The sequence below is a fragment of the Pipistrellus kuhlii genome, unplaced genomic scaffold (assembly GCF_014108245.1).
Source record: "Pipistrellus kuhlii isolate mPipKuh1 unplaced genomic scaffold, mPipKuh1.p scaffold_m20_p_12, whole genome shotgun sequence".
NCBI classification, from domain to species: Eukaryota; Metazoa; Chordata; class Mammalia; order Chiroptera; family Vespertilionidae; genus Pipistrellus; species Pipistrellus kuhlii.
The window spans coordinates 43,829,948-43,854,187 of record NW_023425427.1 but is presented as its reverse complement, the minus strand read 5'-3'; the positions used below and the strand labels follow the sequence as shown (position 1 = coordinate 43,854,187).

Genomic DNA, 24,240 nt, shown 5'->3' with positions numbered 1-24,240 from the left:
CTCCAACCTCATCAGGGAGGAAGTGGGCTTTTGGGGAGGGCACATGATATATATTTCTCATCTGCCCTCTGGCTCTAGGCAATGGTCACTTTTTTGTGTGTGTGTGTTTTTAATATATATTTTTATTTATTTCAGAGAGGAATGAGAGAGAGATAGAAAGATCTCTGATGAGAGAGACTCATTAATCAGCTTCTTCCTGCATACCCTCCCACTGGGGATTGAGCCTACAACCTGAGCACGTGCCCTTGATCAAACCTGGAACCCTTCAGTCCACAGGCTGACGCTCTATCCACTGAGCCAAACCAGCGAGGGCAGGAATTCGTCACTTTTGGAAGCCAAAGGAAGCCATCAGTTGGAGCTGAACTTCTTTCTTTCCCTAAGCACAAGCCCTGAGAAACCTTAAACCCATTCCCCCAACACAGGACACAGAGAAGACATCACTATTATTTTAGAGTCATTTATTAGGCAAGCCCATACTCCTCTCCAGGGGGGGATTATTTGGGGGAGGGAAATGGTTCCCGCTGGAAATTTTGGAGAAGCATTGTGTGTCTAAATCGAGGAGACTGATGTCTGCACGCAGTGCCTCCAGCAGTGGTGGGAACAGCCGGAGGCCCCTTGGCCACTTGAAGCCTGCAGGTGGGGCTTGGAGGAGGCACAGTCTCCTTGAGGGCCACAGATTGGGGGTCCTTCTGATGTGGCTTTAATGCCACGTTTTGGGGGTGTTTGTCCTCGTTTATGGTATCTCTAGAACCCTGGCCAGCCAAGATAGCTGCGTGGCGGCTGGACATGGCATTTATAATTGTGGGAGTTCTGCGGTGAGAAGGATGCCCCTGGCCTGGCTCTGCCTGGGCCTGCACTGCTTCCTTCTGCACAGGCTTCCCAGGCTGCGCTGCCGAGGGAAGGGACTCCTGAGGGCAGTTGGTAGCTCCTGCCTGCTGACGCCCCAGTTTCTCTCTTGAAGACTTCCCGATGTCTGACACGACATGTGCTGCCCCAGTAAAGGCAGCTGTGCTTTTCACTGGGCTTCTGCTCTGTGCAGATGATAGGGGGATGCCTTTTTCCTGGGGGGGTTCTGGCATTTTCTGTTTTATTCCTGGCTGAAGCCGTTGGAAAAAGTTCTTCATTTTACCAAGGAAATTGCTATCTGCCTTGCCCACAAATGAGGAGGTAGGGAGAGGTGGTGGCACCTGTCCCGTCTGTGATATGGTTTGGGGAGACTTGCTCCCAAGTATGTCCTCTAAACCTTTATCCTGAGAAGGAAATGTCTTCCCTCCAGGTTGGGAAAGTCTCATTCTTGTATCTCCTCCACCACGCTCTACTGATTTGGAGCCTGTAAGCTTTGGAGGAGAGTGCATGGTATCTTTCTTTACATCTGCTGGTAAATTCTGGCAGGTTCTTAATTCATGCCTGTGAAGCCAAGGTTCCTGTTGCTTCTCTATACGAACTGCACTGTCCTTTGAATGGACATGCAGCCCCTGGAGCACTCCTGCATCAGCAATGGAGACATCCTGAGCAGGAGACGGGGAGGATTTGTATGTCCAGCTGTCTGAGTCACTGGAATTGTCCCAGGGTTGGCCGTGCGCCTGCTTATACTTTTTCTTTAACTTCACCATTAACTCAGCCATTACTTGCGTTTTAAGTTCTGATAAGTTAGGAGCTTGAACTGAAAATTTAGATGGTGGGTTTTCAATGGTCATAGTTGTTTCTGGGTTTATTCTTTGGGAGATTCCTGGCTTGCTGGTTGTCAAAACGTCACTCCTTTTCAGTTGCAGAGCATTGAGCTCCTCAGGCCTGACTATCTCCCTGGACACACTGGATATGAAAGCAGGTTCTGATTTCTCCCTGTTTTTGCCCATGTCATTAGAATTCATCGGTGGGTGGGCATTCTTTGTCTCCTGTCCGGTCCCTGCTATCCTTGCAGGCATCTTTGGGGGTTGAATGTTGGATATCAAAGAATGACTCTGACTTTTATTGTCACTGATGGTGTTTTTGATAGGTTTGGTTTTCAAAAATTTCTGGATTTCCTCTGAGAGTGTGTGTTGGATATTAGCAGGTGAATGTCCTTTCTTGCTCACCGGTGAGGTGGCAGGGAGAGGAAAATTCAGGTCATCAGCTGAACTTTCTGTTCCCGCTTTGTCCCCAATAAGAGATTCAGAGTTTCCTCTCAGAGGCATGAAGGCCTCCGATTTAGTGTTTACCTTGGAAATCAGTTTGGTTGAAGAAGAATAGTTGGGATTAATCAAAGAATATGATGCAGTATCTTGAGATTGGAAGTATTCTTTGGATTCAAGAGCTTTGGTGGGATGGCCTGACATCCTCATCTGAACCTTGGGAATGTGGGGTTTCTGCATCTGCTGTGTGCCATTCTCAAGCAAGGGACACTTTTGGGATGTGTCCAGGTGGTAGTGCCCACCCACCGATGATGGCACACTGATTTGCTCTACTATGGTGTGGGATTTTACAGGATTCTGCTTGATAGAGGGCTGTGAACTGTGCACAGTCCCAGGAAGCTGACCCTCACTGATTTTCTCAAATTTTTTTTTCAAATGTATTTTCCAGACATTTTCCAGTTGTCTCTGAGAAAATATTGTGTTTTCTCTTGACAGGCTCATCACCTCAGAGCCACTTCCCACATTCTTATCTGAATGTCTCAACAGGTAAACTTTGGGATCATTCTCTTGACTGTGTACCTTATCCTTCCTTTCATACTCCTCTAGTTGAGACTTCTCTGAGCTTCTCTCATAGGGGCTTCCTGGTTGGCTCAATCTATCATTTGGATTTTCACTACTCTGGTCCTTAATCACAGGAACCCAGGAGAGATCAGAACTGCTCTTTGACTCAAGAGGTGAGAGAGACCAATGGGTCCTGCAGGGCTGGCCTTTGTGGTATTGAATGAGCCTCACTCTAAGGTGACTCTCAAATTTCTCTCGAAATTCAGTCCTAAAAGGAAACTCTACAGGATCGATGGATATTGCAACATGGGCCTTAGATCTTTGAACCACAGAGGTTAAGCCCCTCAAACTTTCCTGTTCCTTTGGCAACACATTGGATTCCAGATGCTTAGTTTCAGATGAGGTGAGACATTCTGATTCATTCTTGGGTCTGTGGGAAAACACTTCACAGACCTTCTTCTGGGTAATGGGACTGGATGGTAGGATTGGGAGTGGAGATTGAAGGTGGGCCTGGGGTTGGATCTGAGTAAGATCTAAGTGCTGGGATTGAGGCAGGGTTTGAGGCAAGGGTTGAGGTTGAACCTCAGGCAAGGATGGAGGTAGGCAATAAGGAGGTCCTGGGGACTTTTGGCCTGTGAAGGTAGTTGAAATGCTATTAAAGAACACTGCACAGTCACCTGAGGCATGAACAGCAGAGGACAAAGACTCACTGTGTAGAGATGGAAGACCCCAAAAAAGCTGGGTAAGTTTTTGCTTTACATGATTATCCCAGGTCTTAGGATGTATGTGCTGCTGGGCTGAGTCATGCTCATCAGGGCTGAGAAATAAGAGGTGTCTAGGATCTATAAATTTGGCTGCAGGGTCTGCCCCAAAAGAGGTTTTTGTAGAACGCAGGGCAAGCAACCCTTGATGGAAATCAGATTGTGACAAGGTCGAAGAGAATAAGTCTTTGCGCCGGGGTGAAGAATGGTGCACTGGCGCTGGAGGCATAGTTTGATCGGGTGGTGAAGATGATAAAAAATCACCCATGGGGGTCATTGAGTTATGGGATAGAACAGAGGGAGGTGGTGGAGAAGGCTCAGGCAGAGGAGTGGTTGTTAGTTCTTCTTCAGAGATTGTTGACCAGGCAGATGACTGATTGAATGATGGTTCAGGCACTGGAGCTGTCACAGGAGCTGTGAAAGCCACAGGGTCCACAGGGGCTACAGAGGGAGTAGACTTTTCCTGGGCCTCTGAGGACACCATTTGATTAATTTCAGCAGCTGCATTATTACAGAACTCACAGGAGGGGTCTGGACATAAAAGTTGGCGAAAGCGGGTGATATCATAATTCTGGCTGCAGGAGACATGAGGTAAAAAGATGTAGCCAGGACCAAAACAAGGAAAAGAGGACCTACTGGCCTGGTGAGGGTGGGGCACCTGAAGCCTGCTGCCCTTCACACTGCTCCATATTCATGACTTCACAATGCACTCATCCCAAGCATTCACTCATATTTCCGTTCCTATGGCAACCCCTCCCATGACTAGGGAAGGTTCCACTGAATCCATGGAAATGCATAGACCATGATAAAGAGAGCTCAGAAAGAAGGGGAAAGACTAGTTACCTTTTTAGGAAAGAAATCAGCTCTCTTTTCTCCTCCGCTTGGCTGTGGTAATATCTCGAACCTGAGAACCAGGAGAGTGAATTACATGTAATGAAGGTAGACACATAGGCATTACAAAGGAATCCCTTAATGGGAGACCATTGGGATATTAGACTCTGAAAGCCCCAAGAATTAGGTCAAATGGTCAATGATGATATTAATAAGGTCCCCATATGTATGACACTTCATTTATAAAATAATCGCATTTGATGCTCAAAACCACTCTGTGAAGCAGAGGGGTCAATGGTTACAACAAAGAGGAATCTGATAATCCTGAAGCCAAAGCACTTTCTCAAAGTCAGGAGATAGAACTTCTGACTTTTGACAGCTATTGTGCAATACCCATTTCCCATGTCCATCACTGCTTCTTACCCAAGGACAGCAGAGCAGGGAATCTGAGCAGTATCTCAGGTTCTGAATTTCCATGAGCCTCTTCTATGAGGGCTCTGTCTCCTGATAGGTTGTGTTTACCAACTGACAGAGATCATGGACCTGGTACCTCATGGAAAGGAGAGAGGAAGGGTCACCCTTGGGGAGCTCAGGGGGAATAGGCAGAACCTTACCTTTCCGTGTCCCACCTTTCCTTCTCCTCTTGGCTCTGTTCTGACGCTGAGAACAAAAAGGAAAGAATGGGTCATTGGGACTCATTTCTCTCCTCCTCTTCCTAGAAAACTTAGACATATACTATCTAAGAATAATGTTTCTTTGAGTCACCCAAATACATTTTAACTGATAGAACTTTGTGTTTCTTTTATCATTTTTAAAGCTTTAACATGTTTTTCTTAAATATATTTTATTGATTTTTATACAGAGAAAGGGAGAGAGATAGAGAGCTAGAAACATCGATGAGAGAGAGTCATCGATCAGCTGCCTCTTGCACACCCCCTACTGGGGATATGCCCGCAACCAAGGTACATGCCCTTGACCGGAATCGAACCCGGGACCCTTCAGTCCCCAAGCCGATGCTCTTTCCATTGAGCCAAACTGGTCCCGGCTAAAGCTTTAACATGTTTTTAATTTTTCCTTTTTGAAAATCTCAAAGAAGGACTATGTTTACGGGGTCCACACTTGGTTTTCTCAGCATATAATCTGAGGCCTACTGTCCATCTCTGTCCCTTCAGATAGGACCCAGTAACTTAATATGCTCAGGCTGCAGCTTCTGCTCACTCAGAGGTTCTCAGAGGCTCAGCACTGCTCTGCTTTCAGGCCAACACAAAGGCTTGGTTCCACTAAACTCTCACTCAGGGTTCCTTACCTTTTCTGTATGTTCATTTTTCCGGAAGTTTGGGATTGATGGAATTCCCACAAAGGAAATGAAGAAGAGGAACAAGCTCAACACCAAGATGGAAATTGTGTTGAGATTGTCATATAAATATTCTAAGCCGAAGCTCAGATTGTCATATAAATGTTCTAAGCTGAAGCTCAGATAAAACTCTAGTAGGCTATTCAGAAATAGACTGAGATCCATTTTCCAAATCGCAATGCTTCTCGAAGCAACTGAGCTCTGAGAGCTCAGACTCCTGCCTTTATAGCCAGGCCTGCATCACAGAGCATTGTGGAGTCACAAAGGGTTTCTGTGAGTTGGGGCAGGTACAGCTTCAAGAGGGTGTGTCCACAGCCCCCCCCCCCCCCCCCCCCTCCAATCAGCCCAGCACATTCCCTCCACCTCTCTTGGACCTCTAGGTCCTGCTCCCCTACTCTCCTGTTTTCCAATTTGCCTTTTAACATATTATATGTTCACCTTAATGAATGCTGTGCTTGTTTCACCTGTAACCGAGATATTAGTGGGTTCCCCTTTAATATTTGGAGACCTTGACTTTGGTCTCACCAGGTTTACTACCTTGCAAGTCTGAAATACTCCCTGGAAAGTTTGCTTGTGCCCAGACATTTACACTGAATATCCTCAAATACAACTTACACAAACCCAGATACAGAACTTAAAGTTCTTTTAGACTTACTTGTAGATGGTAAATAGCAAATCTTAGTTTTTTTCAGTAAGTTATAAATGAATAATAAAGTTTAAAATATTATCCTTCCCAGGAATACATCTCACATATTTTACGTATATCCAACCCCTAAGTTCTGTTATAAAGCTCTCCACAGGACATTTCAGGCTGCCATGGAGGTGACCGAGTTGGTGTGTGGCAGAGTGTGATCCCCACAGAACTTCACAACTTCTCAGTTGAGGTACATCCCCACACAGAAGTCCGGTCCCAGATTTCAGGCTGCACTTGGTTATATTGTCTAAAAGGAGGAGTGTTTGCCAGAATCTCTATTGGACTAACGTGCTGCTATTTGAGGAGGCTCATTGGCTGTAAGTCATTAGTTTAGGACTTTCAATGTTTTTAGTTTCCTGGGGACAATCCTCAGTGCTCTCTCACTCCCATCCCTGTTACTGTCCCTGGGCTGAGCCACACTCCTACAACTGTTCTCAGTCCCCAAAAGTCAACTGATTCAAATGAAAAGCATGTAGCCTCTCAGGGCATTGAGCACCCCCACTTACTTAGTGGTAGACAGAGCAACCTTGTACTCATGTTGAGCCTCACTGAACTCTCACCATCATGAATCCACACAAATTCTGTGCCATGGGGGTTCCCAAATGCTGTTTGTGAAGGGAAGGGCAGGTACTCACATTGTGAATATGCTCTCTGCTGATGCCCTCTGCTCATTGTCTCCTCAGACTTCACTTACAAAGCCAAGTTTTAAGGTAAAATTGTTATGAGTCTCAAAACAATGGCAATACAGCATTAAACCCAGCACTGAGTGCTCCTAAGAGTGTCCCCTGAGTGACGGCACAAGTTGTCATCCTGTGACCTGCTCTGCAGCTTCCTTACTTGCCTCGGTTCACACCCTGGTCTTATCACACTTGACTGTGTGAACATGAGGTTCCTCTTGGGATCTCAGCTTTCTCATTGGTAAGATAGGAATGCATATAATGCTTATTTTCAGCATTGTTGTAAAGCATTTGTTCAGTGTCTATCATAGTACTGATCAATAGAAATATAATGTGAGTCAAGAAAGCCAGTGTCATATGTACTTTTACATTTTTCACTAGTCTTTTCCCAGGTGTTTGCTTCAAAAGTAACCAGCATGCAAAGCCCTTCTCTAGACATCTGTCTCTCATCAGGAACCTTCTAAGGTGGCTCCCATGAGCTAGACCCCTAGGTATACTGTCCTGAGCAGGTGGAACCTGTGATTCAGTGGGACCCAATTTCCATGATTATGTTACTAATGCTTGACTCTGAATGGAGATTACCTGGGCCTGACCCAATCAGAGTAGCCCTTAGAAGAGAAAGAAGAAGTTGCAAACATTTTCCTTCTGCCTCCACAAGTTCTACAACTGTAGGCACTGAATTATGCCAACAAACGTGTTTAGAAGAGAACCCCAAGCCTTGGATTCAACTCAGCCCTGGCTGATCCTTTGACTACCATCTTGTCTTAAGCAGAGATTTAAGCAGAGAACCATAGGCCTTGATTCCTTACCTTGAATAATGGGATATGATACATGTGTGTTGCCTTAAACCACTGAGTTTGTGGTGATTTGCTATGCAGCAATAGAAAATTGATATGTTTAAAATACACTCTCTACCAGCATTCTCTGTTCCTCTTTCCTGTATTATTTTCCCTCAGAGCAGTTTGCTACCTGAAATTATATTATGCAGTTATTTCCTTGTTTAGTCTGACTGTCCCACTGGATTATAGTTTCCACAAGGGAAGGGACTCTGGCTTGTTTACTACCGAATTCCCAGCTCCTTACAGCAGTGCTTGGCACACAACAGGCACTCGGGCCATATTTGTTGAATGAACTCATAAACAAATGTGTGTGTGATCAGTGTTTACGTAATTTAAAAACAATTCCGATAGGTATAATTCTCTTCAAGCAAACTTGGCATTTATGTATTAAAAAAGAGTTTAGTGTTGGTTTTTATTTTTTTTTAATATAAAATACAAAACTATTTACTAAAAATGCTAATTTGGTTCTGACTAATATTTAAAATTACTTACAAAATATATTTCAGTGATGGCAGTGCCCAGAACAATGTAATGGGTTACTTAAAGTTGTTAAAAATAATGGTGAATAGCTTTGTGAATTAAAAGTTATATCCAAATGAAAATGGACAAAATAAATGTGCTAATACGCAGTGTTCTCCCCTAGGTGTTCATTTGTGATGTTCAGTGATACACTGGGACACTCATTTTCATTTATTTTCATGAGGAGCAATATAACAGTTAAAACTACAAACAAGATAAAGAAGAAAGGTTTGCATTGTTTTCCATTGTGATGTAGGCAAGAGAGTGTCTGTCAGGGAGGAGCCTCTTGGCATCCTTGCCGTTGGCCTGGGGTGAGGACTCACAGGTGGGTGCCTTCTACTGGCCACACAACTATGTCCCCTTCACCTCCTGCAGCGTCCCAGCAGAAGTGCTGTGACAGCACAGATATGTCTGGAAATTCTGAGACATTTCTCACACCAGAGGTGAAGCTTACAGTTCCACTTCCGGTCCAGACACAGCCCAGGTTACAGGCTTGATCTCTGGTAGGGGCAGTATAGGAGGCAGCTGATCAATATTTATTTTCCTCTTAATGTTTTTTTTTTTCTTTCTCTCTCTCTCTCTTTCCCTCTTTTTTCCTCTCTCTCAAAAATCAATTTAAAAAAAACCATGTCTTACTTCCTGTGCTACCTGGTTTAGGTAGGTGTTTGTCACACCTCCAGTAGGGGGAGCATAGTGTCTGGGAGGCAGCCCTAGGGTGGAGAAGAGCATCTGAGGGAGCCTTGACTAGGAACACTCATTCCTGTTTTCATACATGAAATGAAATGATTTGTTGTCTCCTGTATGCACCCAAACCAAAGACTGAACCCACAACCTAGATAGGTACCCTGACTAGGAATCGAACCCACAAGCTTTTGGTGTATGGGAGGACACTCTAATCAAATGAGCCACCTGTCTAGGGCACGGCCTCTTCTTTTTAGCAATGCCACTTTGCCCTAAAATTCTAAGTGGCAGCCTTCTTAACTAGAAGGTAGAGAATAATCCCAGCCTCTGCCCACTAGGGTTGCTGTGACGACTGAATATGAAACTCACAGATGAAACCTAGTTGGCACCCACCTAAACGTTATTGCTTGGGTCTCCTGAGTCTCCATGTCTAATTCTTCTCGGGACTTCTGTGGCCAGGGAAACGAAGGGCTAGATGGTGACAGTACAGAGATTGGGCTTGATAGAGACTTGGAGCTCAGGTCTCAGTCTGATCAAGATGGCCCACAGAGGGAGGGGAACTTGGAACCATAGTCATCCTGAGGGCAGCTGATAATGGGCTGAGGGACCAATCCTGCCCTCAGCTGCCCAGCAGTCACCCATGGCTTCCTTGCTTGGCAGCTGAGAATGCCACGGAGGTGGACAGAGGTCACACCTGAGCATTGCTGCTCCATCTGTGGGCTGTTACCTGGGTTTGCGGAAGCTGGCCTTCTAATTTTTGCAAATTGCACTTAGAGCAGCGTCAGCCAAGCGTGTGGCCCCCACCCCCTCTGCATTTGGTACCTTGTATAAGTTGAGATCGGCAGATCCCCCACAGCTCCTGTGGCCCTCTGCTCAGGGGGCTTTAAAACGCTATTGCTCTCAGCAAACCCTGATCTTCAGTAATAAGAGACTTTGAAACTGCCATTCTGAAACCTAAACCCAGCCCAGATCTGTGTGTTAGGCCAAGCGCATGGGAGAGGTTGGCCAAGGTTCGAAAACTCTGGACTGGGTTTGGAGGGCACTTCCTCAGCTTGGGTTCCTTTAGGGCCTGAGTCTGTTTCAGCACATGGCAGTCTGGGTGGTAAGTGAAGAGACCGATTTCCTGAGCTTCAGCAGAAAACGTTGAGGTTGTGGGGAAAATGATTGAATCTCTGGCTCACCTCTGGAGGGAGTCTGCCCCTTTCTTCCCAACCTCATTCCAAGAAGGCTCCTATAGTTCTTTCACCCACTGCCCCACCCTTCAAGAGTCAGGGAGCCAGTGAACAGAGCTACTTTGAACAGAGTGGCTTTTCAATAATTTGGACATGGAAACCACAGAGGGAATGGTTTTTGTTTTAATATGTTTTTTAATGTTAGGCTCATGACAACACAGGTCAGTACTCTAGAAGGTAGTATTAGGATCTCCTTTCTTACTTGGAACAAACTATGATAAATGACGTCTGGGTTGCCGCTGCTGGCTGGAGCCCGGGAAGACCCAGTCAACTGTTAGCTTCTACATCCAAGCAGGTGGGTAAAGGGCTGGGAATGGTCTGATAAGCAAAATCCCAAGAAAGGAACGCCTGGGGCCCCCTTTACACCACGTCCCGTGTGTGTGTGTGTGTGTGTGTGTGTGTGTGTGTGTGTGTGTATGTGTGTGTGTAGTGCCAGTCAGGAGATTGAAAAGAGGTTAGTGGAAGGCCATTTTCAGGTATGTGGGCAGGGGCTATGGGGCATTAAAAAGGGGTGCTGAAGGAGCACCTAGGCCAGTGGTGGGCAAACTCATTAGTCCGCAGAGCCAAATATCAACAGTACGATTGAAATTTCTTTTGAGAGCCAAATTTTTTAAACTTAAGCTTCTTCTAACGCCACTTCTTCAAAATAGACTCACCCAGGCCGTGGTATTTTGTGAAAGAACCACACTCAAGAGGACCAAAGAGCCACATGTGGCTTGGGAATCGCAGTTTGCCGACCACGGACCTAGGCTAATAACAGCTGAGAACCAGGAGGGCTGAAGGGAACAGGAGAGGAGCCAGAACTCAGCTGGGGAGGGGGCTGTGGCCAATACGGGGCTCTCTGGGGCTCTCTGAGGAGCTGAGCCTTTGGTAAAGGAAGCAGCAGCCGTGTCCCTGTGGCTTCACTCTTCCACATCCTGGTCCCCTTCTGGTGCCTCCTCAGGAGTGGGCCTGGTGGTAAGCCAGCTGGCAGGGAGCATGTGTGGGGACAGCCTGTGAAGTTCCCTTCCCCTGGTGAAAGAGTCACCAATCAGTTCTGCGTCATAGTCACCTGGAGAGGTGTGGTCATGAGTGTGGATTCCCAGGCTGCCCAGGGAAGTTCCCATCAGGAGGCGGGAGGTGAGCCCAGAAAAGCCGTGCCTTTACAAAGCTCGTGGGTGGTTCTATTGTTCAGCCAGGGTAAAGAGTTCTTTCTCACCTCATAGCAACACTTATGAATGAGAATTATTATCTGATCCCACTTTTAAAATATATATGTTTTTATTTATTTCAGAGAGAGGAAGGAAGAGGGTGAGAGGGAGAATCATCAATGATGACAGAGAAGCATCGATCAGCTGCCTCCTGCATGCCTCCTCCTAGAGACCGAGCCTACAACCCAGGCATGTGTCCTGACCAGGAATTGAACCATGACCTCTGGGTTCATGGATCAATACTCAACCACTGAGCCATGCTGGCCAGGCTGGGTCTCGCTTCTGGTTGTACACTGAACCTTGACATCATGTTCAAAGATGGCAATGAAGCTTATTAATATACATATTCCATAAACAGGCCGAATACCTACTGTGTGCCAGCTCTTGGCTAGGTATGGGGAGTCCATTGGGTAAAGATCCCCCTTCTCTGAAAAGGATTCCTGAAGTCTCTCTTGCATCCGAGGGAAATTCTGCATCCTTCTTTGGCAAGTTGGAAACATTTCTGGGAGATCACCTATTATTTCTAGAAGAGGGCCCTGAGCCTCTTGCTGAATCTCTGTGCTTCAATTTCCTATTTGGAATACAGGCATAATAATGGTGCTTTCCTCCAGGGTTATTACTAGGATGGAGAAAAATAATATATGTAAGCCTTAGTCCAGAGATTTGAACATCATAAGCATTCAGTATCACTGTTACAATAACTAATTTTATCATTAGTATTCCCTAGTAGGTCTTTGTCAACTATCTTCCTTATCTCCTGACTCAACACAACAAATAAATGCGACAATGCCAGCTCTAGGTCACCACTCTCACTACTTTCAATCATACTCTTCAAAAGGGATCCTGGTTGCATCTAGTATGTGATGGGGTTGGCTACCTGCATGGTGTCCTATTCATATGTTTAGTAGAAGCATTTTTACATAATTTTTAAGACAAAAAGGAGATTTTTAGGGATTCAGGGAAGGTGGAAATGGCTGAGGATCACGCCTTTAAGAGTTGTAAAACAGGACTAATGGGGGGAATGAAAGGAACTGCAATGATGAACTTGGAGAAGAGAGAGAGCTGAGGGGGTAAAGGAACCATTATCTGAGATAAAAAGAAATTAGAGAGAAAATAATAACTGATGCTTCTTTGGAAAAGAGAGGACAAACAAAGTGGAGATTGTGGCTAGAGGGATTTCAGTATTTCAGTTCTGCTTTGAGGATCATTTCCAGAAAGAGGTGGATATGAGCTCCAGAACGAGCTATAAAGCCCTTCACTGGTTTAAAAATACAAAGGATTTGCATGAGGACTCTGGATCTTCTGCCATACTTGAATAGGCAATGGGTCAGCATTGGTGAGGGGAGAAAGCAGGTTCCACCCTCAGCCCAGACACTGAAAACCCGTGTGATGTATGGTGGCCTCAGAGGCCTCCAGTCTCCTCTGTAAGGGAAGCTTCGGGACCACGCCTGACACACACAGAGCCTCTGTGAGGCCCCAAGACCCACCTGACGCTCCCAGTCCCTGTGGACGCCCCATGTGGTGAACACCTTGCCGGCTGGCACACCTTCTGAAATGCTGCATTCCTCTTTGAAGATGAAGAGTCTTTGTTGACTGGTCAGTTGAAAATTCATCATCCCCGCATATGGAAATTGTGTGTGGCTCTCGACAGTTTTTTGGCTCGAAAATGCTTGCACTCTGCAGGATTTCCCAGGGTTTTCTACCTTTGGAGACGTACAGCAAGATGCCACTGGTGAAGAGGACGCACTAGGTACCATCACCAAGTGTCGTCCATGGGCCAGCGCTTCACTGGAGCTGCAGGGCTCTCGCTCCTCCTCTCCCCCTCCTGACTCTTGGGGTCAGCACTCACAGGCTGGGTGGCAGGAGATAGTGGTTCTTCCAGCAAAGTGCTAGTGCAGGACAATGTGCACATCTGGAGTAGAAGGCACGTTATCTCAGAAGTTCTATGCTGGGAGCCTCGCCCATCCCCGACCTCCTGGCTTGCCTAGGGTTCAACATGCCCAAATCACCCAGGAGGAAACTGAGCTTGACCACGCTGAAGGAGTAACATGCAGGGCAGTCCTGGGGCAGGGACGAAAAAGGCAACAAAGGCCTGGAAGGCTGAGAGAAAAGTGAAGATGAGGTGGGATGTCCAAATGGAAGAGGCTGTCATCATGGATATGGCTTCGTGGCCTCTCTAAGAGTCGAGAATTAAGAGTCCCAAATAAAGAAAAAACTGGAGGAAGTAAAACTCATCTGTGTGTGTGAACAAATGCTCCTGAATGCTCATTCCCTGTGTGGGTCTAGAGCACTTGGAATGTTCTATTGAACCTCAATTAAAATATTTTGTTAAGTCTAATTACAGGGGGAAGGCTGGGGAGTGTTGGGGAGGAGGTGAAAGAGATCAGTTGAAGGACTTGTATGCATGCATATAAGCGCAACCAATGGACACAAGACACTGGGGGGATGGGATGAGGGCATGCGACAAGGGGTAGGGGAGGCTGGGAGAAGGTCAATGGTGTGGGGGAAGGAGATATATGTAATACTTTAAACAATTAAAAAAATATTTTGTTAAAACATGACTAGGAGTTACCAGATGTTTTCTTATAAAGAGCCAGATAGTAGATATTTAAGGCCTGAGGACCTGTCCCAACTACAGCCATTGTAAGTGAAAGCAGCCAGGCACCTACTTAGCATAGATATGGGGAAGCAGGAGCAAATGAGCGAGGCTGAGCTCCAATAAAACTTCATTTACAAAAGCAGGCAGCTGGCTGGCTGGCTTTGGCAGGCCGTAGATTGCCACCCTCATCTGAGACCAGGGCTTCTCAAGCCTTAATATGCCTAGAGATCACTGGGGGATCTTGTTAAAATGGAGATGCTGACTCAGTAGGTCTGGGCTGGAGCCCGAGATGCTACATTTTGAACACACTCCCAGGTGTTGCTGGTCCACAGGCCACACTCTGAGAAGCCAGAGTCTAGAAGTCCCACAGGGCAGTGGCTTCAGGAGCAGAAGTGAAGGTCCTTGGGTGCGCTGGTGGGTGTGGCTGCACAGCTGAGGGCTGAGAGCTGGGGCCCCTGGGCCCTGAGGGGGGCTTGCCTATCTGGAGGACGCATCTGCCCACAGTCCTGCTATTCTGTGCTCTCTGGCAATGCCATCTGGGTGCCCAGACCGAATGGATTCATCAAGAGGATCTAGAAGTATGGTTTTTATTGGGAATAAAAAGGCCTCCTGATTTCTAAAGATGTTTTAACCTCCTGATTTTTACAATTTTTAAAGTTTGGCTCAGAAGTTTTTAAAACCCTGTGTGTGCCAAATCAAATACACATGTGGAATGGTTCTCAATCACAGTCTACCGTTTTTGCAACCCTGGTTCTTGGCCAGGGTTCTTGACCCCTTGACCAGATACCGTGAACACACTGGGCCTCCTTTGCGTGATAGGAGTGTGGGACTGAGCTCATACCCAGAGCATGTCCCAAGCTCAGGACCTCAAAGGAAGGGGTGCTCTTGGTTTTATGAAAGAGGCTGATGAGCTTTGTGAAGACAGGCGATAGGACTGCCATTCACACTTGGGGCTGTGTAGGTAGTAAAAGGCTCTCCCTCAGGCAGCCCCCTTTGGACAGATTAATAGCACAAAACCCCCTTTATGCAGGGCAGAAACCCCACACTTGTAGGGGATGACCTGCTAAGCAACTTTCCCGAAGTCCCTGGGCTAGTCATGAAGAAGCTGGAATTGGAGCCCAGGCCTTGCACATCCCCAATCCCACGCCCCCTCCCCCACCCTCTGCCTCCACTTCTGATGGATATTTGCAAGTGAAAAAGCTCAATGTCTCCTCTCCCCCAAGTCCAGGCACAAGCTGCATTCGTGAGACACAGGCACAGCCATTTGTGATATTTTTATCTGAAATATTTACAGGTGGAAAGGATTAAAGCAAGTGATAGACTATTGAAGGTTAATGCCACCTTTTAATATGGAAAAACTACTCTCTCCACGAGAAATACACTTGTGGGATAATCTTGAGATATGTGTGTGCGTGCTCAAAATGTCAGCCAGAGTTTCATTAACTTCAGCCTCCCCCTAGAACACTATGTTATGGTTCTGGGCTGCCTGGTGGTGTGATGACACAGGCGGGAGCGGTGGTGCCCGGGCCCTCGGGGGTAAATTTATGGTCTGATGTGTGAGGAATCCATCATGCGATTTGGCCCGTGGTCCCGGCTTCTTAATGAGAGATGGGAGATGCGAGACGAATATGGCCTCCATGGCTTTGGGTGCTGTGTCTCGGCGTCAAGCTTTGATGCATCTGGACAAACATTCCCACCAGGCAGGCCAATTAAGTCAGTGGCGTAACACCCAGCCAGGCGCCCGGCACACAGAGCGGCGCTTTGCCCTCAGCTGCTCCCAGGCTGTTACTTAACAATTCTCTGGGCTACAGGGTCGTGCCATTGCTCTCAGGCAAGCAGAGGGCCCTGTGAAGGTGGCTGAGACGTAGCCTCATTTACTCCTGCCGACTTGTGAAGATCACGCTCACAAATGAGCCACAGCCGGTTCCTCAAGATTATGGGTCCAGCAGTTCCATCAGGGGCGTCTGCTTTAGGAGCCCACTTTGGGGGTTCATCTCCTCCTAGGGTAGCACAGAGATTAGGAGGCAGCTTCTAGAGGCTGCTGGCCTTGGGCTGCGCCCCCAGCTCCTCCAATTTCAAGCTGGCCCGGGGAACGACACAGGCTTTACCTGCTTCATCTGTAACGTGGGGCCAATGTTCCTCCCACCTGCAGCCTTGCTGGGGATGTGCGAGATACTGTGCACTTGGCACTTGGTAAACCGCTGCAGGGCCGTAGCCTGTTTGCAGGTTTTCCTTTCTGTGGTTTGGCCTCTGGGGGGCGTCCTGGGTGAAGCACGAACCAGAGTGAGCAAAAGGACCAGGGTTTCTGAGTGTCTGCTCTGCCCCTTACCAGTGTGACTGGGGGGAGTGGGGGGGGGGGCGGTGGGGGGAGTCTTCATCTTGCAGAGATTTTCCTCCTCGCTAAAATGGACACAGCACTGGTGCTTGCCTTGGAGGGCTGTGGTTAAGACTGAACGCCTGGTTGTATATAAAATGCTTATGTTGCAGTGCCTGGCATATACTAAGCGCTCAATAAATGTTTGTTATAAAATTTAACAAGGATCTGCACTTGGGAATTTGTGGGGATTTGAGCTACATTTGGAAGGGTATGGTTACACTCCCTCCTCCAAAATATATCCAAGAAATCCAGAAAGTCTAGTGATGTCAGGTAGCTTTGTCTTTAAGCTCCGAGATCATGCCAAATGCAGACTGACTTGCACTTATTGGGAAGATGACTTTCTACGGTGTAAAAGGTGTGAAATAAACCTTCTGCAGCCCAGTTCTTTCTGAAATACGCACATTTGCCCAGTGTTGGGGAGCTGCATAAACTCAAACTGGAATTACCGTTTATCCAACAACTCTATGTGTGGCTCACAGAGCTGGGGGATGAACCCTGAGTCCGTAGACCCTACAAAGCTACTCCTCTTCCATGTCTAAAGCAGGAGGAGCTGCAAGCTCAGAGATTGTAAAGCCCGGGTCTCAGAGCTCAGAAGGGATACAGCTGCAACTTGACTGGTCTTACCCCAGACATTGTACAAAGCAAGTGCTCATGTGTGTTTGTAGCCGAGGAAACAGGCTCAGGGAGGTTGTGGGACTGCCCTGGGCCCACACAGTTGGGGGCACAAATGGGGCTCCCCCCTCTTCACCATGCCTGTCCCGTTCTGCGCTCAGAACCTGGAGTGCCACCCCTTCCCAACCCCAGACAGAACCCCCTGTGAATATGTCTGGGGGTGTGCAAAGGAGAGCAAAGCGTATTCAAGAATCCCTTAAAGAAGTTAAATTTTCCCATGATTGCTGTCATGCTGGCCACACGTGTCATCTTGAGAGGAGACCCGGAGATGGGCGTGCAGGCTGCGCTGTGGCCCCACAGACAGCACCAGGGCAGGTTCTCCGGGATGCCAAGACAGCTAGCCGGGCTCTGCGAGTACACATTTCTCACTATAAAGCAAACAAGCCGACTGGCAGAGCACTGTGGGGAAAATGACATCACCACAGAATTTTAGGGCTAATCATTTAGCTGGATTAGCCCCAAAGTGCTGTGTCTAAACTCAGCATCCCTGCCTCTTTATGTACTCCAGATGAAACACATTAGCAGAAATATGGCAAGGGACACTCACAATGCTCGGTTCTACACTCTCAGCACTTTTTGCAAATCTGCAATTAGTCTAAAGGGCCTGGGTAAATTAGGCCTCTTGATAAATGAGGCACCTAGACAGGTCTCAGATTTATTGGAGCCGCTGCCCCGCTGTCCGGGGCCCTCGTCAGCTCTGTGCAGAGTGGGGACTGTGCTGGGGGAAAGAGAACCAACGCGGGTCTGGAATTGCCTCCAGATCTTTGCAAAGACTGCTCGAGGCTCCTGCCTCTTGGGCCTTAACTGTCTCTGCCAGAAATGTAGTAGGTGAAGCAGGAAGCCTTTGCCAGAAAGTTCATGCTGAGGCAGAAGAGGCTCGTTCTCTCGGAGGGCTGTGGGGAGGCAGTGTCACGTCCCATTCTGGGCCACCCGGCCTCCTCCTGATCCCCAGAATTGGCAATGGGTGCTGATGGGGGATGCCCGCCCCTCCTTCTGGGGCTCCTACTCAGGGTTCTGGTTCTTAATCCTTTCCTTCTCCAAATGCTGTTCCCCATGCTTCACATCATGGACTGCATGGGCCTTTGGACCATACGGGGCAGTTCAACATGTTCCAGGAAAGAGCCATCCCCAAAGGGGTGGGTCTGTGGGCAATGCCTTCACACACACGTCCAGGGGCCAGCAGGCTGTCAGTGGCTGTGGCTCAGCGAAAGGGGACATATGGGGAGGGGACGGCTGGGCCTATTATCCTGATTTATGTCTCGGAGTCACGGGAAGCGGTTCACAGCCATATTGGGGTGACACCTGCTAACTTCGCTGCTGTTGCTGCCGAGGCTGCGGGTGCTGAAGTCAGCTGAACCGGGCCCAGCAGATGTGCAGATGTTTTGGGGTGGCAAGAGTTATTGTTCGTTAGGTCTCTCTGATTTATTTATTTTTACACCGTTTTCCTTCCTGGTTGCTAGTCATGAGTGTTTTGGGGTGGTGGGTACACAGTCTGAATGTCTTAATTTAAAAAGTTGTAAAGCCATCCTGGCTGGTGTAGAGAATCTAGAATGGGGTGTGTGTGTGTGGGGAGGTGGTAGGGGTGTCCCTCTCTCTTACAATCTCAGGATCTCAGCCACTCTCTCCTCACAGGGAACAGGCAGGTACCCTGTGGCCCTCTTGCCCGTTAGCTCCATTCCCCAGTTGAGCTTTGTCACTCACTTGCTAGCAGTCCGGGCACAGAGTGGACATGCTAGTGAGGTGTCAGCGGCACCCCAGGGTCTGAGCTTTCCAGACCCCATTCAGGAAGCGCCTCCCGGAAAGTGCCGCCTGCAGCCGGCTGGATTTCGGTCTCTGGTCCGCACATCACTTGAGCGATTCCCCTGTCAGCCCACATTGATTTCCGGTAGATTACATTACCTCCCATGACAAAAGAAATTGTGCTCCTTTCTCGGAGTGTCTGGGCAAAACGAATAGCAAACCTTTTCCTGCAGGCAGCTCGGCTCTCCCATCAGGTACCCCCGACACCCTCTCACCATCCCTCCCGCCTCAGGGACAGTTCCCAGGCTGAGGAGGGCATCAGATCCCACCTGGCGTCCTGTTAGACTCAGAGAGACCTAACAGGATACCCAGTGACACTGCCAGGGGGTCCTTCTGCCTCTTCCGACCTTCTAAACTTCTAAACTCTATAACAGCGGTTCGCCTAAGACCATCGGCAAACACAGATATTTACATCACGGTTCATAACAGTAGCAAAATTACAGTTATGAAGTAGCAACAAAATAATTTTATGTTTGGGGGTCACCACAACATGAGGAGCTGTATTAAAGGGTCTGGGCATTAGAAAGATTGAGAACCACTGTAAAGTATGAAAGTTACGGGTTTAGATGAGGGAAAAGAGCCGGTGACAGCAGATGTGTTTGGAAGTCAGAATGTGCTTTCTCATATGTTAAAAAAAGATCCTTTGAATATCATCAAAGGGATTGAACAATTTTTGTTCCTTTTAAAAGTTGCTTTACGTACTGATTGGAGTCTCTGGTCTCTGGCTTGTGGATAAATGCGTGTGTGTGTGTGTGTGTGTGTGTGTGTGCATATATGTGTTTGTGTGTGTCTGTGTGTGTGAGTGTGTGAGTATGTGTAAGTGGCTGTGTGTGTGAGAGAGAGTGCGTGTGTATGGCATACAAGGGCCTCTCTTACTGTTAGGTTGGTGCCAGGCCCACCTTCCGAAAGCTTGGTGTGAGGGAAAGCCTTGCTTGTGTGGGCAGCTTTGGCACAGAGTCCTGGCATTGTGGATGTTGAGAGGCGTCAGCACTTTTTAAACAACAAACGAGCAGCAGCAGGCAGGCGCCAGTCTCCGAAGTGGGCTTTGTGGGAGAGGTGAGGTCTGTGTCTGGCTGCAGAGGCTGGGGAAGAAAAGGCACACGGCGCTTGGAAAGTAAGGCAGCATCTGCTCACTTCTCACTTCGGGCACCGGGTTAGCCACATCAACATACCTCTCCACCACAGGGCAGGGTTTCTGTGAATCCATGCGAGAGCAATGAAAAGAGCAATTATTTTAGTTAACAAGTTAACCAATTTATTGAGCAACTATCATGTACCAGGCACTGGGGAAGTGCCCTATGATCTATATAACTTTCCATTTATCATGTAAATTTAACCCTCCAAACAATGTATCATCCCTGTGTGTGTGTTTTTTAATTTTCTTTATTGTTGAAAGTTGAAAGTAGTTTAGATGTCTTCCTTTTCCCCCCATTGAACCCCTCCATCCTGCTCCCACCCCCAGCCCCACCCCCACCCCCAGGTCTTCACCACACTATTTTCTGTGTCCATGGGTTATGCATATATGCATATAAATTCTTTGGTTAATCTCTTCCTTCTCCCCCCTTTCTTTTGAAATTCATCAGTCTGTTTCATGCGTCTATGCCTCTGGATCTATTTTGTTAATCAGACTTTATTTTACTCATTAGATTCCACATATATGTGAGATTATGTGATACTTGTCTTTCTCTGACTAGCTTATTTCACTTAGCATAATACTCTACAGGTCCCTTCAGGCTGTCTCAGAGTAAGAGATCTTCCTTTTTTTACATCTGCATAGTAAAAATAGTGTAGATGTACTACAGCTTTTTTATCTACCCATCTACTGATGGGTACTTGAGCTGTTTCCAGATTTGGCTATTTTAAATTGTGCTGCTAAGAACATAGGAGTGCATATATTCTTTCTGATTGATGTTTCAGGATTCTTAGGATATATTTCTAGAAATAGGATCACTGGCAGTTCCATTTTTAATTTCTTGAGGAAACTCCATACTATTTCCCATAATGGCTTCACCAGTCTGAATTCCCACCAGCAGTATACAAGGGTTCCTTTTTCTTCACATCCTCACCAGCACTTGGTGTTTGTTGATTTGTTAATGATAGCCATTCTGACAGATGTGAGGTGATACCTCATTGTCATTTTAATTTGCATCTCTTGAATGATTTAGTGACTTTGAGCATGTTTTCATGTCTCTTGGCCAACTGTATGTCCTTTTAGGAGAAGTGTCTATTTAGTATCATCCCTGTTTTATTGACCAGAAACAGAGCCTTAGAGCAGTGTTTCCCAAACTTCTCTCATGATGAGAATCACCTGGTGGAGTTGTTAAAATACAGATTCCTGAATCCCAACTAAGAAGTGCTAAACTAGAATTTTTGGGAACATATAGGTAAAATTGTATACTTCCCAAAAATTCTAGTTTAACACTTCTTAGTTGGGATTCAGGAATCTGTATTTTAACAACTCCACCAGGTGATTCTCATCATGAGAGAAGTTTGGGAAACACTGCCTTAGAGGATGTATGTTGCTTTCCAAGGTATTATATGGGTGGACTTGTGTATTCCCAAAACGTATTGAAGTCCTAAGCCAGGACCTGTACTTGTGAATGTGACCTTATATGGAAGTAGGGTCTTTGGAGTTAAGATTAGGTCATTAGGGTAGGTCCTACTCCAATATGATGGCTGTCCTTATAAAAAGGGGGAATTGGACCAGAGACTGGGAAGATTCTTCCCTCAACCTTAGGAAGAAAAACAGCTGTCCAACATCTTGATCTTGGACTTCCAGCTTCCAGAACAGAGACCATACATGTATGTTGCTCATGTCACCCAGTTTGTGGTACTTTGTTACGGCAGTCCCAGGAAGTGCATACACAAGGGCACAGAGCAGGTCAGCGGTATGGGTGTGTATGTATCCAGGCCACGCTGTCTGTGACCCAGCGCAGGCTGCACAAGGCCATTCTCCACGGAGAAGTTCATAGCACCTAGGCTTGCTCAGGGAGCTTCAACTCTTTTGTAGCTGCTATGATGGGGTAGTTGTGTGTGTGTGTGGGGGGAGGGGATGAGTCAGAGGCCGAAGGGAAAATTTATTAAGAATCTAGTGTCTTATATATACTTTAGCTTGAGAAATCTAAGAACCTGTTAATTTGAAAATTTATGCAAAGGGCCTTAACATGTTCATATTCTTTGTGGGAAGAATTATGGTTGCTTCTGGCTTTCTTTACATTTTTTCCCCCAAGCATTTTATAATTAATATGTAGTAGTTTTATAATAAGGGGAAACTCTCACACTATTTAGATAAAGAAACAATTGGTCTCAATCTAGAACAGTCATACATACATGAATAATAAGTAACTGATATGTGGCACTGAGTTGGGTAGCTCAGTGGTTTGTTAATTCATTTATTCTTTGATTCATTCACTAGCCCAGGAATGGTGGTACAGGCAGACTGCATTTTCTACAGGAGTGTGTGGTGATGGGGACACTCTATCTAGAATCATCTTGGAATAACTTCATACTTTTCAGTGACAACTGGCATTTCTGTTTGTAATTACTCCTGGGGAAAAACATCTAAGGCAAGTTACTCACACTGGTTGAGGAATACTTTGCAATTGCTATTTTCCCACCACTGCCCCAATAGCTTGATAATTTTTAGGTTTTGAAATGTCCCATTGTCTTTGTTAGCAGAAACAACCAGCTTCTCATAAATAACCAAAATGAAGCAACAGAACCCTTGGCTTGAATTCACTTTTCAGCCTGACATGTTAGAAGGCGCCTGATGCCAAAACTCTCTCTCTCGAAACAGAAGTGTGGCCCCGGGAGACCCAGCAACACAAATGAACCAGAAACCCTGATGGTGGGAATCCCCTCCACTAACATTAGAAAGAGAAATTGCTCGAGGAGGATCATCTCAGCATGTGGCATCGTCACCAGGGGCACATTGACTGGCCCTCTCCAGCATTCTGTGCTGGTAACAAGGCCAAGGCTCAAATAGGAGATGAAGAGCGTGGGGAATTAATGAGGTTGTGCAGAAAACCAGGCCAGCCGGCCCTAGACTGAAGGTGACGTTGGCATGACTTGCTTTGGGGCTCCCTCACCTTCTTCTCCTCTGCCAGCCCCTTCCCCTGCTTGGGTGCTGGCCCTGGATCTCACCTATTCCCAGTTAATGAAGAGTTAGGGTGTTGGTTTGATGTGTATATTCTCAAGGGTGTTTGCATTTCAATAAGGATTTATAAAAGCTTTAAAGATAGCAAAGAAGAGTTTACTAACAGTAGGAGGCCTTCCTCTATGTCCCCCAAATCATCTCCTTCCAATAATCTGCACAATGACTCTGTGTTTTTTGTACAAGTGTTCACCTGGCTCAGAACAGGCCCCAAGAATTCCAATCTGTCAGCCTTAAATAGGTGTGACCCCAGGAAGCTCTCAGGCACCCCGATGAAGGGGAAGAAGCTCTTCTTTTTGAGATTGGGTATGTTCAGGCAAAACTAAAATTGGGTCCGTGTTTTTAAAAATTTATTTTAGAGAGAGATGCATAGAGGGATAGAAACATCAAGATGAGAAAGAAACATTCATCTCCTTCCAAAAATCTGCACAATGACCGTGTGGTTTTTGTACAAATGCCTCCTGCACACCCATATTGGAGCTCAAACCTGCAACCTGGACATGTGCCCTGACAGGGAATCAAACCAGTGATCTTTTGGTTCATGATTGATGCTCAACCCCTGACTCACACCAGCCAGGCAAAGAAGGGTCAGTTTTAATTTTTGATTTTTAAAATACACACAAACTTAAAAATTATGAAACATAAGAAATAAATGGATAACCATAAAACTTCTTCCCAAGTAAAGGTAAGAACACTGTCACCCTCCACTCCATCCCTTGAGTCCTTCCTCATGTTGATCCCTTTCCTTCCTTCCTACCTCCCTCTACACTTGGCAAATAAACACTATCTGAATTGTGCTTTTATTATTTTTTAAAAACATCCCTTATTTCTACTTTTTCATTAAAGTTTTACCACATAATCACTAGGAACACATTATTTTACATTATCTCAATGTAGTATTCTTTTGTGACTTGCTGTTTTTATTCAACATTGTGTGTTTGTGATTCAACCATTTTTAGGCCTATAGCTTTGTTTCATTCATTTTCATTCCATTGTATTTCCGTCATAGGAATAGGCCATAAATTAATCATCTTTTCTTTTATTGATGGAGCAGCATTCGTGGTATTTTTTCACCATAAGATTTGGGGTTTCTTCAAATAGATGTAAAGATGCCATTGGATAAGACTCGGTGTTTGGGCAAAAGGAAGTAGGAAAGAAGCATTTTGAGGGCACCAGGTTGTAGTCCCAA

At 46.5% G+C, this 24,240-nt stretch overlaps 1 protein-coding gene across 1 annotated transcript; it reads right to left on the bottom strand.

Moving 5' to 3' along the window:
• Positions 1 to 494: 494 nt before the first annotated feature.
• Positions 495 to 13,066, bottom strand: LOC118716724 (spermatogenesis-associated protein 31D1). Its single transcript, XM_036434265.1, has 6 exons — positions 12,938 to 13,066; positions 9,422 to 9,477; positions 5,571 to 5,757; positions 4,879 to 4,924; positions 4,277 to 4,337; positions 495 to 4,008 (listed from the first exon to the last, which is right to left on the bottom strand). Exons 1-6 carry the CDS (start codon positions 13,064 to 13,066, stop codon positions 495 to 497), a joined length of 3,993 nt encoding a protein of 1,330 aa, XP_036290158.1.
• Between the last annotated feature and the right edge of the window lie 11,174 nt (positions 13,067 to 24,240).

Excerpts from the sequence above, each read along its gene's own strand:
- LOC118716724 (XM_036434265.1), bottom strand. The coding sequence starts at position 13,066 with ATGATGAATTTTCAACTGACCAGTCAACAAAGACTCTTCATCTTCAAA. Across the intron at positions 9,478-12,937 it reads ACAGGGACTGGGAGCGTCAG|AAGTCCCGAGAAGAATTAGA; the intron begins GTGGGTCTTGGG and ends CCCTGGCCACAG. Across the intron at positions 4,009-4,276 it reads CTGATTTCTTTCCTAAAAAG|CCAGAATTATGATATCACCC; the intron begins GTAACTAGTCTT and ends TGTCTCCTGCAG.